The 18,857-nt window shown below is 39.3% G+C and overlaps 1 protein-coding gene across 1 annotated transcript; it reads right to left on the minus strand.

The window, feature by feature from the left end:
- On the minus strand, positions 5,123-13,349 carry TMEM17 (transmembrane protein 17). The gene is made up of 4 exons (XM_005686789.3): positions 13,132-13,349; positions 7,958-8,061; positions 7,713-7,826; positions 5,123-6,486 (listed from the first exon to the last, which is right to left on the minus strand). Exons 1-4 carry the CDS (start codon positions 13,229-13,231, stop codon positions 6,208-6,210), a joined length of 597 nt encoding a protein of 198 aa, XP_005686846.2. The 5' UTR covers positions 13,232-13,349; the 3' UTR covers positions 5,123-6,207.

Consider the following 18,857-nt stretch of genomic DNA (forward strand, 5'->3'; position numbering starts at 1 on the left):
GGATGGCGTATTGTTGGAGCTAAGTAAATTAAGTTTACTTTGCAGAACAAAATCATAGCATACTACAAATAAAAAGCATGAACATATCCTTTGCTGTTCTGCTTCGTAAATTACCAATAAACAGTGGACTGTTCTCCTGCCTTCCTTAGCTGTGGCTTATTGGCAATCAGGAGCTCTAGTTTTCAGAAGAGCAAAAAATTTGACTTTTAATAGCTTTCATGCTTTCCAGAAAAGCTACTGAAGCAAAGTCCAAAACTTCCACACTCTTTAGTGATCATTTTACTACTTCTAGGTACTAATGAGTCAGGCACTTATAAAACAGTTATTAAGTGTGCATATGAAACATTTTTTGAATTTGAATATCAGACATTTTTCTCTTTTGAGCTATAACATTGAGCAGGATCTTCAATGTGTTTTTGATTAGAATATAAATAACTCAAGATCAGGAACTAAAAGCCTTTTGAGATGAATCGATTATACCACTTTCCTATCAGCCAAATATAGTGCTATTAGAGTTCTGAAAAATTAAAAGAGAAAGCCATTCTTGGTTGATTATTGTTTTTAAAATCTACATTTTTAATGTACCCAAGTGCTAAACACAGGCCTGTGGAACAATGAAGGACAAATAAATAGCAGTGATATATACACTGTGATCATAGAGACCTCTTTGGGTTAGAAAACCCTTTCCAAGGGTGTGGCTGTGGAGCTTGTTTAGATGACAAGCTAAATTTCCAAGTGTCTTTAATTTTTCATAGAATATACATTGTATCTATCTTCTGGCCTGTGTCTTGTTTTTTGAGTTCTGTTCTTTCTTGACTTTTGTTAAAATGATTATACGCCTGATCCCTAGCCTCATTTGCAGAAAGATGGGCATCTGTGTAAGCACCAGGATAAATCTAAACATTGTGGTCAAACCTGAATTTAAACAGATTTTTCTAGGGCCTGAATATTTTTAAATGCTTAATGCTTAAACACTGTGGTAGGGTGAGGGGTGGGGGAAATACAGAGGGTGGGGGATTGTTAGAATGATTCTTAGAATAAGTTTTAGAATGATGAACTATTTAGTTTTTTTTATTGACTAAAAACCCTCAGATTAACAGTCTTCAAACTAGAATAAAAATGTATACCCATAACAAATTAGTATTAATTGCACTTAAAAAATACATCATTAAAGCTTGCTGACAAACCTTTTCTAGGACCAAAAAGCTAATGTTTCACATCATAACAAATTTACAGGATAAACCATTCTACTAGCCTCATTGTTTTCTGCCTCTATGCCTATTTTGTTATGCAAAAGCTTTAGGTCAATTTACTTTTTGAGCCGTTTAAGACCAAACCAAATTATTCCTTCAGCACATTTTAAACAATCCCTTAAAGACCCTCTTTTTCTTGGCTATGTTTCCAATCTTGGCTTATCACTGTAATATTTCATGCTCCATGCTTCTGAAGAAATTCAATATTCAAGAACAAAGTAATCCAGAGCTTTACTTCATTTCAGTTTTTTTATGTCCTAGGGCTGTCCCAACTCAATGACCCAGTTTGTATTGTGCCACATCTGTCTGTTGCTGACTGCAACCAGCTCGCCTAAGCCCTTGCCTGCCCCTTATCAGTTTTCCCTTAATTCAAAACTCTTTTTTTTTTTTCTAATTCTTTGCACTTCTCCTTTCACAGCTTTTAGTTTTTTTTTCCTCCACAGGAGACTCTGTTCCTGTGATAGCTACTCAGAAACACAAAGATGAATAGGTCTCTAAGGTCTCTAAGTCTGTTCCTATCAAAATTTTCGTTGTAATATCTTTTGAATTACAGAGTGGATAATATAATTCAGCAGTATGCATCAAGAATCCTCAAAATGTTCATACCCTATGATCCAGCAGTTTCACTTCTGAGACTCTAGCTTACTAATTAAAGAACAGAATCATCTAAGATATGGAAAAAGATGTATACATGAGATGTTCTTTACAATGTTGTCTTGCTGGGAAGTTCTTTTGGATGGCCTAATAATTAAATTGATGCAGATTAATAGAAAAACCCAATTTAATTCATATAAACTGAGATCTATAGAAATGGTATCTCCGAAGTGACCAAAGCAGGCTGTTTACATATCATTTTTAGACAAAGAAACAATTATTTGTGAAGATTTAACAAAGGGGCTTGTCCTTGGGGTAGCAGGCTAATGAAGAGGTAACAAAGTTTGTCTACAGAGTTTTCTCAGCCTTGAATTTCCTAACTCTGGTGATAAGGATGCTTTCTATCCTCTTGGTATAAGGAGGATACTTTCACATGGAGATTATTTCCTTCTTTTAAGGGGAAAGAGGGGGTCAGAGTGTTTTTCTATATCAGTTTTTCCTCCACTGGCTGTTTCTCAAGTAAGTTAAATTCAAAATAATCAATATGTTATTGTAGCATATCTGGAATGAGCCTGCTCTGAGGCTCAACAATATAAATGCAAAAGAAGAAAACAATACAAATATCCAACAATAGGAGAGAAGTTAAATAAATTAATCATTTAAGATGATGGTTGCGTGACTATGTAAAAAGATGGGTGAAATTTTATGTTTTCAGAAAAGCAAGGTGCGAAGTTTCAAATGCTAGTGGTCACAACTATGTTTTAAAAAGCATTTACAACAGGAAAACTGCAAGGAAAGAGGACATTCTGCTTATACTTGCTACTTTAGGGTGTGGAATTATAGATGATTTTTCTCTTTACTCTCAAAATCTTGACTCAATTTCTTTTAAAATTTAAGTTTTTGAAAAGTATAATCTTCACTGCTGCTGCTGCTGCTAAGTCGCTTCAGTCGTGTCCGACTCTGTGCGACCCCATAGACGGCAGCCCACCAGGCTCCCCTGTCCCTGGGATTCTCCAGGCAAGAACACTGAAGTGGGTTGCCATTTCCTTCTCCAATGCGTGAAAGTGAAAAGTGAAAGTGAAGTCGCTCAGTCATGTCCAACTTTCAGTGATCCCATGGACTGCAGCCTACCAGGCTCCTCCGTCCATGTGATTTTCCAGGCAAGAATACTGGAGTGGGGTGCCATTGCCTTCTCCAATAATCTTCACAAGTACAAGTTAAGAATTATTTAGGTATGTCTTGTAAAATAAAATTTATAAAAGACTATTTCAGACAGAGGATTATTTAAGTCTAGTAATAATCTAACAATGGCCAGGGGAGGCGGGGTGGATAAGACAGTGAGTATGTCATTTTGTTTACCATTGTGTGTAATCTTTAGACAAAAAAATAGGAAAAATTTTTCATACCTATTTTAAAATATAATTTTAAAAAATCTTAATAGGTTCTACTTAAGTTAATTTTACCACCACTGACTTTATCCAGGACAGTTCTCCCCGAAGTTGTTCATCAAGTTCTACCTTTAGCCCAACATTTGCAGTACATTTTCCCAGTTTTCAGAGAAATTTTTCTGAAACCTAAATATGTGTGATATTCTACCATTTAAACTATTCAGAGTATTAGTCTTCAGCTTACTAGCGCCTTGGGAGGTTCTCTCTTATTCTGTGGCCTTTGTTTTCACGCACCCTTGCCACCAGTTTTATCGAACTACATGTAATACTTGAAACAGTACTCAGATCACTATTAGATGTCTCTTAATACTGAAACTAACACTGTATATCTGCTCAGTCTTCTAATCTCAAAGTGTTAATTTTATTTGGAAGGCTTCCCAGATTCCTCATCTTTTATGCCTTCTCTTTGATCCTACAGTGCTCTCTCTGACCTGCTCATCTGCTCTTTGAACCAGAGAGTAAACATCTTGTTATTGTGTACACAGGCAAGTGCGAGTGTGTACATGTGAGTAGAGTATACTTTATAGCAACCCCTGCCCTCCTCCCTGTTCTGACGGTGAGAGGAGTAGTGAAAGCTAAATGATGTTGATGAAAGGCCAGTGTGCTAACCCTGGACACTAAGTGCTGGGAACAAAGAGCGGAGATGCCCTGCATGCCAAGGGCTGTTTGCTGTCAGGTACTTATTAGGCAGAAACTCATTCCATGCACCTCCCTGATGAAGTGAGACTTTACCTGCAACACTGTACCCCTGAGAACAGGGAGCTCAGTTATTTGTGAACTCTCCACTATTCCTTGTACATAGTAGGCATTCAAACATATGTTGATTAAAATCCAATTTTTAAAAATCATTCCAATATACAAAAATGTACATCTACTTCGTAGTTAGAAAAAAACACCTGAAAGAAAAAAATATGTGAAAGACAAAGTATTTGTGAAGCTCAATATCTCCTAACTAAAAAACTTCAGAACAGTGTTGTGAACTTTGGAGAGGAAATGCAATAGTAATTAAGGATGAATAAATTTATAAAATAAAAATAAAGATTGCCTAAACTCCAAACGTGCTGACATGGAAATATCTTTCCTATCTCAATTTTCCTATGCATACATAGAGCACCATGTATACACACCAATAGAAAATGTTGGTTCAGACTAACACAAAATCATTGTTCTATTGTTTCATGAAAAACTTGGTCATGTTCTCAATTGATTTTCTTAGTTTCTTTTTTCTTACCCTCATTATATCTACATTTTAAGCAATAATTATTGGAACAAAAACTTTTAAAATTTTTATAAATATATATTCCCCTATTTAACCATTAAACTTTTTTTATTGTTCTTTATACTTTTAGTGATTTACCTTAAAGTTTAAATGTATCAAGAGGCTCTGCTATTTAAAATAAAACTCTGGAAATGACTGTTAAATAGAAAAGTCTTTCTTGATCATCACCTTAATTTATCTGTTATGTAGATTTAGTGTTCTTATTTTATATTTTCTTATAAACTCACCTATTTGGAAACAAATGTAAACAAATACATTTTATTAAACTATTCAAACAGAATTCTATTTTGAATTTCAAAGTATTGGAATATACCTAGTGATAGCTTTGGTATAGGGCAAAGGTTAATTAGTTAGTGTACGGGAGAAGAAAACTTTGACTGAACATTATATATAATAATAAAAAGCAGAAATAATAAAAAGAGCGTAAATAGAATAGTAAGGTGTGATTAACAGTGGGAAGTGAAAACATTTTCAAAATTAAGCAATATAAAAATGAATAAGGTATAATGTGGAAATCCTAAGATAAGCATGAATCACAAAACAGGAAGGATAGAAAAAATGATTTTTAATGTAGCTACAACTATCTCTCAATAAAATATAATACTTTAGGAAAGAAAATATTGTATCCCTTAAGACAACCCAATTATCACTTAAAAATAATGGTTCAGATATACCCAAGCAAGCTTTGTTCTTAACAGAATTTCCTTAAAAAGGTTTCTCCTATTAGCAAGGGAATATGCTCATTTATGATCATGAGTCCCTTGGGCCATCCAAACTCTATATATTAACAGGCACCCTGATTATCAGATCAATCTTCATGTGAATTTACTGGGTATGAACAGTTCTTCAGTGAATAATGACTTAATAGATAAGATCATAAGGGTTAATGTACCCAGGACAGTGGCAAATTACATAGAAGGCTCTCAAATACATATACTTTTCTCTTTTAACTTTATAATAAAAATAAACCCACAGCCCAAAAGAACTGTAAAAGACAAGAATGATTTCTAAAGATACTTCAACATAAATATTTTATAACTTATTGTGAAGACATTTTGCACACCACCACCATAAATACTGAACATGGCTGTATGAAAATAACAATTTTAGGATAAAAACATTTCCTAAATATCATCACAATCTACCTGCTTTCTTCTTAACCTCAGTATAATAGCTAAGACCCTAGCAGACATGAAAATTTGGTGTCTGTTTACAAATGTAGTCTAATACATCAGAATACTGACCAGCATCTCCACATACTTCATACGTACTGCCAAGACATGGATAGGCCAACAATAGTGAAAGAAATATACACATTTCTAGTTACAGGTACTAACTGGAGATATTACAGTAAAGATGTAATGCCACCAATATAGATCTCTACACACCTGAAAACATTGACAACAAAAAATTTAAGATATTTGACATCAGGTAGACAACATGCAGGCTTTAGGGTTGATTTACTGCTTTCATGTGCTGTACAGTCTTATCATTGTGTCCAGCCTTGGAATTTCTGAGCCAGGGAGGATACGGTTCAAAACACTTGCTTTGTCCCTTTTTTTGTGTTAGCCCTCTGGTGTTTTCCTACAGTCTTCTAGAATGATCCTCCAGATGCTTATTCAACAGCACTGGGTCAAATCTCTTCTATACAGGACCTCACTCTTCTCATGTCTCCTCGGCTCGCAGACAGCCGGTCAAAGTCTTGGAGGTGGAAACGAGTTGCCAGCTGATTTACCATTTTCCTCAAGGTAAGAAATGCTGAAACAACTTGGAAAGTAAGGAATATAGTGAAGATGATATGTACTGCTTTCTCTAAGGGCAGATTTGTTAGGCCCTCATTGAAGAGCAAGAAAAGAATTAAAGGCAACTGCAACAGAAGGCTCAAAAGCCAGAAGCCAGCCAACTCAGGAACCTGCAATGATACACACGACAAACATCAGACCAGTGAAGTACCATCTTCTGCTTGTATTGAAGCAAGTGATACTACTGTGAACCTACATTTTGAGCTCTGTAATTCAAAATAAGTATAGTGTGGTCCTTATCCTCAGAGAACTTACAGTCTAGACTGAAAGAGGAAACTATCTTATGTGACAGTCCTACATTACTACACTTAAGTGAATAATGAAACGTATGTACCACTTAGAGTAATAGACTAAATGCTCTAACAGAGTAAACAGGGTAGGTAAAAGAAATAATTCAAGGAGGTAGGCTTTTAAAGTTAGATAAAATGAGGAAGCGGAGAAGGCAATGGCACCCCACTCCAGTACTCTTGCCTGGAAAACTCCACGGACAGAGGAGCCTGGAAGGCTGAAGTCCATGGGGTCACTGAGGGTCAGACATGACTGAGCAACTTCACTTTCACTTTTCACTTTCATGCATTGGAGAAGGAAATGGCAACCCACTCCAGTGTTCTTGCCTGGAGAATCCCAGGGACAGGGGAGCCTGGTGGGCTGCCATCTATGGGGCTGCACAGAGTTGGACACGACTGAAGTGACTTAGCAGCAGTAGCAGCAGCAGAATGAGGAAGAGGCAAGAACTTAAATAAGCAAAAATGTGGAAAGAATATGACTGGGAAACAACACATCAGCCTGGAATGGATGTGTGTGTTAGGAAAAAGCACAAAATACAGTGGGATAGGCTGGGTGGGGCTTAATTATGAAGGGCCTGGAAGAACACTGAAATCTTTAGGCATTATCACTCAGTTCTGGTAACTGTAAATGCTTAGGCAGCATGATGACTCAGAAAACATCTGCCTTGCATAGGAGATGAGTTTGTCATTTTCCCCAATTTTCTCATTCAGAATCCAAATCATCATGTTTAATGACCAAGTATATTCAAGACTACTGGGAAGAGGGAAAATGATCATTAATTAAGAGTTTACTATGTTCAGGTGCTTTATATAAATTGTTTAATATAATCCTAACAAATCTGTGAAGTGAATATTCCCCCGATTTTATATGTGAAGGAACCAAGGTTCAAGAGAGTAAGCAAACAGACCACAGTGACAGCCGTGGTGAAGCTGGAGCTAAGGCCTTACCTACAGGCCTTTGCTCCTTCCACATCTCACTGCCTTTTCTTGTTGGCAAAGTCTTAACTGCATTTATGTATAGCACTGAGAGAAAGGAAAGAAGAGCCTACCTTCTCCTGCAGGTTCCCCATGTAGCCCAGATACAACCTGATAGCTTCAATTAAAGTTATTAGAATGATAATGGTGACCACAATGAACTTGTAGTAATCAGGCAAGATGGAATACTGAAAAAACAAAAATAAATAAAAATCTCACATATAGTAAGACTGACCTGAGATTTTGAAAAATATGAAGAACTTTTAATGTTACTGACAAGGTAACAATGCCAGGGAGAAGTAGTAAAGCACATACTTACCTTCATCTGAAGCATCATAATGCTGCTCACCCACCAAAGTGGGAAAAAGTAAGTGTTAAAATAAAGTGACATCTGCAGTGCCAAACTGGAAACCATTTCATTATCTACAGAAGAAAACAGAAAGCAAACTCTTACTCCTGCTCTATGCCCTGTACATCCTTTAGTTCCTTAGAATTAATAGCTATAGTTTCAGCTCAATGAAACTCCAAATTGTAAGCCTATTTACAATCACTGACCCCTGAAGAAGGAAACGGCAACACACTCCAGCATTCTTGCCTGGAAAGTCCCATGGACAGAGAGGCCTGGTGGACTACGGCCCATTGGGGTCACAAAAGAGTTGGACACAGTAACAATAATCATTGACAGTGAAAGAAAATAGCCATACTACTACTAATATTTCGTTCCAATATTTGCTACTTAGGGGCATGTTTCATATTTTTCTATTACCACCTTCGGTTACTGTCTTATGACGTTTTTGCATACTACTGGTATAAATGTAGAACATCAATATGAATACTATTGAACAGATAGCAATAATAATTTTTACCTCCTTTGTTAAGAGTTCTATGAAAGTGGTGCTTGTGCTCAGTTGTGTCTGACTCTTTCCGACCTCATGGACTGTAGCCCACCAGGCTCTGTCAATGGGATCTCCCAGACAAGAATACTGGAGTGGGTTGCCATTTCCTTCTCCAGGGGATCATCCCAATCCAGGGATCGAACCCGAGTTTCCTGCATTGGCAGGTGGATTCTTTTACCACTGAGCCACCTGTAAAGAGCCTATGAAATAAACATATAAAATACATAACAAGACTGCAGCCATGAAATTAAAAGATGCTTGCTCCTTGGAAGAAAAGCTATGACTAACCTAGACAGCATATTAAAAAGCAGAGATGTTACTTTGCCAACAAGGGTCCATCTAGTCAAAGCTATGGTTTTTCCAGTAGTCATATATAGATGTGAAAGTTGGACCATAAAGAAAGCTGAGTGCCGAAGAACTGATGCCTTTGAACTGTGGTGTTGGAGAAGACCCTTGAGAGTTCCTTGGACAGTAAGGAGATCAGACCAGTCCATCCTAAAGGAAATTAGTCCTGAATATTCATTGGAAGGACTAATGCTGATGCTGAAGCGCCAATACTTTGGCCACCTGATGCAAAGAACTGACTCATTGGAAAAGACCCTGTTGCTGGGAAAGATTAAAGGCAGAAGGAGAAGGGGATGACAGAGGATGAGATAGTTGGATGGGATCACCAACTGGATGGACCTAATTTGAGCAAGCTCTAGAAGTTGGTGATGGACAGGGAATCCTGGCATGCTGTAGTCCATGGGGTTGCAAAGAGTCAGACACAACTGAGTGACCGAACTGAACTGAATCTCTCAGGTATAAACTAATCATGCAAAACCAACCCCTCCCCCATCTCTTTCAGCATACCCTAATACCACCTGTTCATTCACACCCAATTCAAAGCCACTTTTTCCATACGTCCTTTCTTGATCACATTCCCCACTCCAGCAGAAATCTCCTTCCCCTCTAGGTACTTATCACGCTAACCTGTGTGTAAGAAGTGTTAGCAAAGAGCCACATTCCCTTCACTTGAGACATAGTCTGATCATGACTTTTGGAATCCAGGTAAACCCAGAGCTCCCCAAACTCCCTCAGAACTCTGGATGCCAGACTTAGGATAAATTATTTAACCTCTTTGAGCCTTAATTTCTTTATCTGTAAAATGGTAACATTAAAATTACCTCACAGATTGCTTGAGAATTAAAGATAATATAAATTACTTCACCCGAGCACTATGCCTGGCACTGAGGAGGCACTCGACAAATATCAGTCCCTTTCCTTCTCTTTTATTTATACACAGGCTGACTGTAAGCACAGACCACATTCTACCCAAATTTAAGACCCTCACAGAACCTAGCATGTTGCTTTACAAATGGTAAATACCAAATATGAATAAGCAGAAAGAGTGAATTAATGAAAACATATTCTTACAAGGACATTGCCAGTGTAGCCCTTTGTGACACATGAATTTCATTTCTCTAAGGCTGAACTGCTTCCTAAGAAGTCTGTATTCAGGTCAAGAAGCAACAGTTAGAACTGGGCATGGAATAACACACAGGCTCCAAATCAGGAAAGGAGTACGTCAAAGCTGTGTATTGTCATTCTGCTTATTTAACTTCTATGCAGAGTACATCATGTGAAATGCGGGGCTGGGTGAAGCACAAGCTGGACTCAAGATTGCTGGGAGAAATATCAATAATCTCAGATATGCAGATGATACCACGCTAAAGGCAGAAAGAGAAGAAGAACTAAAGAGCCTCTTGATGAAAGTGAAAGAGGAGAGTGAAAATTTATCTTAAAGCTCAACATTCAGAATACTAAGATCATGGTATCCAGTCCCATCACTTCATGGCAAATAGATGGGGAAACAATGGAAACGGTGACAGACTATTTTTTGGGGCTCCAAAATCACTGCTGATGGTGACTGCAGCTATGAAATTAAAAGGTGCTTACTCCTTTGAAGAAAAGCTACGACCAACCTAGATAGCATATTAAAAAGCAGAGACATTGCTTTGCCAACAAAGTTCCATCTAGTCAAAGCTATGGTTTTTCCAATAGTCATGTATGGATGTGACAGCTGGACTATAAGGAAAGCTGAACGCCAAAGAATTGATGCTTTTGAACTGTGGTGTTGGAGAAGACTCTTGAGAGTCCCTTGGACTACAAGGAGATCCAACCTGTCAATCCTAAAGGAAATCAATCCTGAATATTCATTGGAAGGACTGATGCTGAAGCTGAAACTCCAATACTTTGGCCACTTGATGGGAAGAGCTGACTCACTGGAAAAGACCCTGACGCTGGGAAAGATTGAAGGCGTGAGGAGAAGGGGATGACAGAGGATGAGATGGTTGGATGGCATCACCTACTTGATGGACATGAGTTTAAGTAGGCTCCAGGAGTTGGTGATGAACAGGGAAGCCTGCTATACTGTAGTCCATGTGGTCACAAAAAGTTGGACACAAATGAGCAACTGAACTGAACAGAAGGCTGATTACATAGTACCTTTTGCTTTCATGTAAGAGAGAAACGTTCTAAATTAAGAATTTGATTTTTAAAACTGACCCCTACAAATGCATCCTAAATATGACTAAATTATAATAATTTAAGAGTAGATAAGTATTTTGAAATCCACTGCTTGAAATGAAAGAATATACAAAGGCTCTGAGATAAATTTCTTAAAAACAGATTATTTTTCTCCACAGCTGAGTATATCTATCATTTAACAATTTTAAAATATAAAATTATTATGGTCTCTCACAGCAAGGGTTTTCCTTTAGTTCCAAGAAAATCCCTGATGATGATGATGATATACTTTTGCTTGCACCTATTTATTAAATTACCACTGATAAAGGAATGCATTCTTAAAATCTGAAGGTAACTCACTCCCCTAGGATTTTTTCACGACAACAGTAAAACTCTTGGTTAGCTGTGAACATGGTCATAATATACCCTTGTAATTACAGTACAAATAATCAAATGTACTTCAGATCCACAAAGAAAAGGTGGATAAATAATAAATTGAAATTTTAATACCTTCAGAGCAAGCACTGTAGTAAAATTTTGCAAATAAGCTTTTATGTTAAGAATTCTGTACACAAGCATCTAAAGAGTTATGCTATGTCTATATTTCAGCAGACCAAACTTATAATCATTCAGCTGAAAATCAAGTTAATATGTAAATGAACCTTGAAAGCTCAAGACATGAAGTTATTAAATTTTGCAAAAGTACAAGCTGAGTTCTGTAAATGGAATTCAAATTAAAACACTATGTAATATAAATCAGGAGTAGGCAAACTAGCAGCCAACTAACTGTTTTTGTACAGCAAGTGAGCTAAAAACGGCTTTTTTAGATTTTTAAATGGTTGGGGGAAATATCAGTAGTATTTTGTGACACTGAAAATCATGTCATTTCAACTTTAGTGTCCATAAATAAAGTTTTATTGGAACTCTGCCATGTCTATTCCATTACCATTATCTGTAACTGCCACAGAGACCTATGGCCTGCACGGTATTAAGTATTTACTATCCGGCCCTTTAGAGAAACTCCTGATACTTTACATGATCAGATTTTAGTGCCTGTTAAGCCCTGGCTTTAGAAACCAGAAACGTAATAACCTAATTTTTCACATTATGTTTTTCTCTGTACATCCTAAATCATGACCAGCCCTCAACTGGGAAGACAGGCAAGTGATTAGGGTGAAAAATTGAAACGGTGGGATATGACTTTTCTCTGCTCCCTTTGAAAAATCCCTAAACCATGCAAGAGGAAAAGATTTCCATTTCCCAGCACAGTTCAGTGATAAAAGCTGCCTGGGTGTGGTTGTCAGTATGTTGTCTATCATCACGATTTAAGAGGGTTAAACTGTTTTGCAGAAAACTGCGTTGTCACTTGTCATATCAAATGTGGCATCGTGGTATTGTGTTACTTGATTTAGGTCAAGAGTTACACATATATAGGGGAGGAGAAGGAGAAAGTGGGGAGAGGGCGAGTTTTGTTAAAGGCGATGCTAGTGAGGCAGCTGCCATTCCGGACTGGAGTACGTTTAAAATAACTCATTAAAAAAAAAAAAACCTTCTATGTCTTCTGCCAGAAAATGGACTTGTGGCAAGTACCTGTTCTGCTAGGAAAGAAGAAAAGGAAAAGATATTTTACCGGGACGCGGCGGGGAGGGGGAAGTGGAAGGGGAGATTGCTCTTTTCACTTCATTCAGGACAGAAAAGCCAGGGCGGAGGCCGCAGAGGAAAAGCAAAGAAATCGGCCTTCTCAGCCTTCTCGGCCTTCTCGGACGCAAGGCACCGGACGCGGGTTGCGAAGGTGGCTTTATATTTTCTATATTTTGAGGAATGCCAGCGCCACCTCAGCCGCCCCTTTTGCAACTGGCCGGTTAGGCCGCAGCATGATCAACCCGGGACCAGCTGGGTATCAGAGTTCGGGTATCTGGTCCCAGTCCCAGCCAGCGGCCCGGCCCCTCCTCCAGGGCGTTTCCCGCACTGCGGAGAACCAGCTGAAGACCAAACCGCCATCTTAGGTCCGGGCAAAATCTGGCCGTTCCAAACCCCGTGCCAGGTCCTCCGCGCGCCAGACACCCTGCGCTGGGCCTCGGCCACTCACCCGGACCCTCGTTATACTCCGGCCCTGTCCGGTTGGAGTCGCTGAACACGGTCCGGCTGAAATTTCCCAGCCGCTGGCGGACTGGATCCGGCAGCTCCATGCCCGGACCTCGGTACCACTCACTGCTAGGTCTTCGGGCGCCGCAGTACTCAGCTGTTCCCACGGCAACCGAGCGGCGGGAGGTGCTGGGGGCTCTGGCGCACGCGCGGATGCACTGCGGAGCCGAGGCGCGGGGACCCGTCGCCGGGGACCCGTCGAACTGAGAGGAGAGGGACTCATACCTGTGGAGCGCATCAGATGGGTGTAACTCGCAGATTCCTTAGTCTTAAGTTCCACCGTTTTAACAACGAATAATAATAAGCAACCTGGGGTTGGATTTGATATAGGAGCTCTAACGCCTTGTCAATGCAACCTTTTTGGAAGGAAATACAGAATGAATGCAGAACTTAGACAATATTCATGACCCACTAGCTTATATGTATCTGCATATACACGTACTCTTTTCTAAGAATATCTGTTGTTATGTACTAGGGATATTTTATATACACACATGCCATGCTAAGTCACTTCAGTCGTGTCCGGCTCTGTGCGACCCCAGAGGGCAGCCCACCAGGCTCCCCCATCCCTGGGATTCTCCAAGCAAGAACACTGGAGTGGGTTGCCATTTCCTTCTCCAATGCAGGAAAGTGAAAAGTGAAAGTGAAGTCGCTCAGTCGTGCCCGACCCTCAGCGACCCCATGGACTGCAGCCTACCAGGCTCCTCCGTCCATGGGATTTTCCAGGCAAGAGTACTGGAGTGGGGTGCCATTGCCTTCTCTGACACATGCCATATATGTATATATATATATATATATATGCGCACTTATATATTCACACATACTGTCTTCTCAGTTTAGTTCAGTCGCTCAGTTGTGTCTGACTCTTTGCGACCCCACGAATCGCAGCACGCCAGGCCTCCCTGTCCATCACCGCCTCCCTGTCCATCACCATCTCCCGAAGTTCACTCAAACTCGAGTCCATCGAGTCAGTGATGCCATCCAGCCATCTCATCCTCTGTCGTCCCCTTCTCCTCCTGCCCCCAATCCCTACCAGCATCAAAGTCTTTTCCAATGAGTCAACTCTTCGCATGAGGTGGCCAAAGTACTGGAGTTTCAGCTTTAGCATCAGTCCTTCCAAAGAACACCCAGGGCTGATCTCCTTCAGAATGGACTGGTTGGATCTCCTTGCAGTCCAAGGGACTCTCAAGAGTCTTCTCCAACACTACAGTTCACAAGCATCAATTCTTCCATGCTCAGCTTTCTTCACAGTCCAACTCTCGCATCCATACATGACCACTGGAAAAACCATAGCCTTGACTAAACGGACCTTTGTTGGCAAAGTAGTGTCTCTGCTTTTCAATTTGCTATCTAGGTCTTCTAGGAATATATTATATATTAGGAATATTTTATATATACACACCATGAAAGTGAAAGTCGCTCAGTCATGTCCGACTCTCTGTGACCCCATACAGTCCATGGAATTCTCTAGGCCAGAATACTGGAGTGGGTAGCCTTTCCCTTTTTTAGGGGATCTTCCCAACCCAGGGATTGAACCCAGGTCTCCTGCATTGCGGGCAGATTCTTTACCAGCTGAGCCACCATACACACCATATATATATTTATATTTGATGGACTACATTGCAACAGTTTAAAAACATGCTTGCAACGAATGTTTGATTATCCGGATTAACTTTCAGTAAAAATTAAAAAATTAGATGTAGAACTAAGTGCGAGTGAATCTAATTTAATAAAGTGTGTGTGTGTAAATATGTGGGGAGCAAAGAGTGGGAGGAGATGGCACAGGCACTGTGGCTTCAGAAAAAGACTAGAAGGAAATAATCAAAATGTTAATAGTAATTTGTAGGTAGCAGATTGTGGGTGATTTGAAAATTTTAAAACATTTATGTATTTTTCAGCTTTCTCTCAATAAGATGTATTTTTTAAAGAAAAACTATTTAGGTATAATACATATACAGAAAAGGGCATAAGCTGAATATAGGTAACCAGAACCAGATTAAGAAACAGAACCCTACCCACACCCAAGGAGCTCCCCTTGCCTATTCCATCATACTTACTAACCCTCTACTACTTACTGACCTTTCCTGACTTCTTGAGCATAGAAGATTTTTGCCTATTTTTATTCTTTACATAAAACTAATCATACAATAAGTGCTTTAAAAAAAACTCTGCCTTAAAAATTATTCTTATGAGATTCCTTCATATTGTGGAGTATAGATTCTTTTTCCTTGTGATATGACCATACCACAATAAGTTTACCCCTTCTACAGCTGATGAGCATCTCTGTGTTTTCTAGATTGGAGACTTTATGAATAGGACAGCTTTTGGTGAAAATATGCCTTTTAGTGAACATAGGGATGCATTTGTGTTGAACTTATTCCTAAGAATGAAATTGTTGGCTTAAGAGGTACCACCCAGCTTTATTTCTCTCTGTCTCTCTTAAATGTGGAATCCTTTGTTAATTCTTTTCCCATTTAAGATGTTACATAATATTTAGCAGAGTTCCCTGTGCCATACATTAGATCCTTGTTGGTTATCCATTTTAAATATAGCAATGTGTACATGTCATGCCCTCCAGTAGGAGAACTTCCCAGTATTCTTGCCTCGAGAATCCCATGGACGGAGGGGCCTGGCAGGCAATAGTCCATAGGATCGCACAGAACTGGACAGGACTGAAGCAACTTAGCATGCAGACAGGCACGTGTGCATGCACATACGTGTCAATCTCAAACTCTCTAAATGTCCTTTCCCTGCTCCCCTGGTAACCATAAGTTCATACTCTAAGTCTGTGAGTTTGTTTCTGTTTTGTAAATAAGTTCATTTGTATAATATTTTTTAGATTCTATATGTAACCAATACCATATGATATTTGTCATTCCCTGTGTTATTACTTACTTTACTCAGTATGACAATCTCTAGGTCCATCCATGAACCAGCACCTTTTTTTTTTTTTTTTTTTTTTTTAGTGATTCTTCTCTCGTTCTCCTTTTTTGGCTGCTCTGGGTAGGCTTTCTCTACTTGAGGCAAGGGCTTTCTCGAGTTGCAGTGTATGAGGCCTTCTCCTGTTGCATTGTGGAGCACGGGTTCTAGAGCATGTGGGCTCAGTAGTTGTGAGTATGCAGTTAGTTGCCCCATGGCATGTGAGATCCCAGTTCCCCAACCAGGGATCAGACTGGTATGCCCTGCATTGCAAGGCAGATCACTGGACTAACAGTGAAATCCCCACATGCCCAGCTTTAGTAGATACTGCCAACAGTTTTTCAAAGTGTCTGTACCAATTTCTATTACCTCCAGTAATGTATGATCATTTCAGTGGCTCCAAATCTGTCACCAACTCTTATCATCTGAAGGGTATGTGGTGAACAGTATTATTTTTACATATAAAGGAAAACCACACATATTTATATAAATGTCAACAGGAAGGTATGAGAGGAAATACTTACATGGGTAGAATTTCAAAATAACTCAACAAATGTTAACTGCATTCTTACTACTTTTGGGGAACTGTCCTAGGCTAATTAGGGATATAGTCCCTCCCCATCAAGAAGATCAGCCAAGTGAGAGACATGGAAACAAATAAATACACTACACTTCAGTAAAGGAACAGTGATTAATTCTGGTTGGAAAGGTCAGGAAAAAGCTGGCTAACTTCTGCTTCTCTTCAAAGTGGAGCTCTGGCCTCAGCATCTCCAAAAAGGCTTCCAGGACCTCCCGGAAGCCGGTTTAAGTGCCCTGCTCTGTGTCTCTCAAAGCATTTTCCTCTGTGTTACTTTGGTCACAGTGCCAGTCAGTCTATACTGTAGTCTATTTATGCCTGTTTCTCTTGCTAGTTCACAAGCTCTTTGAGGTCAGGGATGGGCTTTCATCTTTATGTCCTGAACTCTAGCACAACGCCTGACCCAGAATAGGAACTAGATAACTACTGAATGAATAAAGCGAAAAGTCTAAAGACCATTCCTCTATTTTCCCACTTCTAGTTCAAAAATTTAGCCAGCCTTCATGTCAGTTTCACTCTGTAGAATGGAGAATAGAGATATTAAAACACAGGGAATTATAGCAATCAGAACAATTTTAAATTTTGCCACAAAGAATCAGTTTTCATCTATTAAATTAACCAAGATTTTTATAAAGGGAACAGTGGAGCAGGAAGTCTCATTCTCCACAGACTGAATTATAATTTGAATAATCTCACTGAGGAAAGCGATCAACAATATGTACAAATTGCTTTAAAACACCTATCCAAATTTTAAACTCTATTTTGGGAAGATAATCATAAAACAAAGTTTTATACACTAGGATATTACCTCTTTAATATTATTGATATTAAATAGGTTGCTTCCCTGCTGGCTCAGATGGTAAAGCATCTGCCTACAGTGTGGGAGATCTGGGTTCAATCCCTGGGTCAGGAAGATCTCCTGGAGAAGGAAACGGCAACCCACTCCAGTATTCTTGCCTAATATTATTGATATTAAATAACAATGCCAGTATTATTATTGATATTGTGAGGTGTCGGGCTGTGGTAGAAAGGATGCCTTTTGAAGCAGAGAGAACAGGGTTAAAATCCCTCAGATTCTCACATTACCACCTAAAAACTCTGCTTTCAGACCTTTGTTTTGTAAACTGAGACTAGTGCTAATTTACTACTATAGTTGGTATAAAGATTATATCTTTAAATGTTATTGTTGTTGTTGCTTAGTTGCTCAGTCAAATCCCACTCTTTGTGACCCCATGAACTGTATCCTCCCAGGCTTCTCTGTCCATGGGATTTCCCAGGCAAGAATACTGGAGTGAGTTGCCATTCTTTCTACAGGTAATCTTCCTGATAAGGCTTTCTATAAGGAATAGTTATCATTGACACGTCTATTAAAATGATTTCCCTGGTGGTCCAGTGGCTAAGACTCAAGTGACCCAGGTTCAATTCCTAGTCAGGGAACTAGATCCCACATACTGCAACTAAGAGTTTGCATGGTACAACTAAAGATCCTGCATACTGAAATTAAGAACCAGTACAGTCAAATATTTAAATTTTTTTCCAAAAATATATATTTGTGGAGAAGAAAGTCCTACAATGGAGTGAAATAAAAATTCTAGAGTTTAATTTTCTGAAACCAACCGCTGTTCAATTGTTATTCACTCATTCAGTCATGTCCGACTCTTTGCGACAACATGGACTGCAGCATGCCAGGCTTCCCTGTCCTTCGCTACCTCCTGGAGTTTGGTCAGTCTCATATCCATTGAGTTGATGATGCCATTCAGCCATCTCATCCACTGTTGCACCCTTCTCCTTCTGCCCTGAATCCTTCCCAGTATCAGGGTCTTTTCCAATGAGTCAGCTCTTTGCATCAGGTGGCCAAAGTATTGGAACTTCAGCTTTAGCCTCAGGCCTTCCAATGAATGTTCAGGACTGATTTCCTTTAGGATTGACTGCTTGGATCTCCTTACTGTCCAAGGGACTCCCAAGAGTCTTCTCTAGTACCATAGTTTGAAAGCATCAATTCTTTGGTACTCAGCCTTCTTAGGCTCCAACTCTCACATCCATACTTGACTACTGGAAAACCATAGCTTTGACCATACAAGTCTTTGTTCCCAAAGTGATGTCTCTGCTTTTTAATACACCATCTAGATTTTTCATAGCTTTTCTTCCAAAGAGCAAGCATCTTTTAATTTCAT

Source organism: Capra hircus, chromosome 11 (assembly GCF_001704415.2).
Source record: "Capra hircus breed San Clemente chromosome 11, ASM170441v1, whole genome shotgun sequence".
In the NCBI taxonomy this organism is placed as follows: domain Eukaryota; kingdom Metazoa; phylum Chordata; class Mammalia; order Artiodactyla; family Bovidae; genus Capra; species Capra hircus.

What these genes read in the sequence shown, in the direction of transcription:
- TMEM17 (XM_005686789.3), bottom strand. Translation starts at nt 13,231, where the DNA reads ATGGAGCTGCCGGATCCAGTCCGCCAGCGGCTGGGAAATTTCAGCCGG. An exon ending in GGAGTATAACGAGGGTCCGG is followed by an intron (nt 8,062 to 13,131) that starts GTGAGTGGCCGA and finishes TTTCTTCTGTAG; the next exon opens with ATAATGAAATGGTTTCCAGT. An exon ending in TGGGGAACCTGCAGGAGAAG is followed by an intron (nt 6,487 to 7,712) that starts GTAGGCTCTTCT and finishes GTATCATTGCAG; the next exon opens with GTTCCTGAGTTGGCTGGCTT.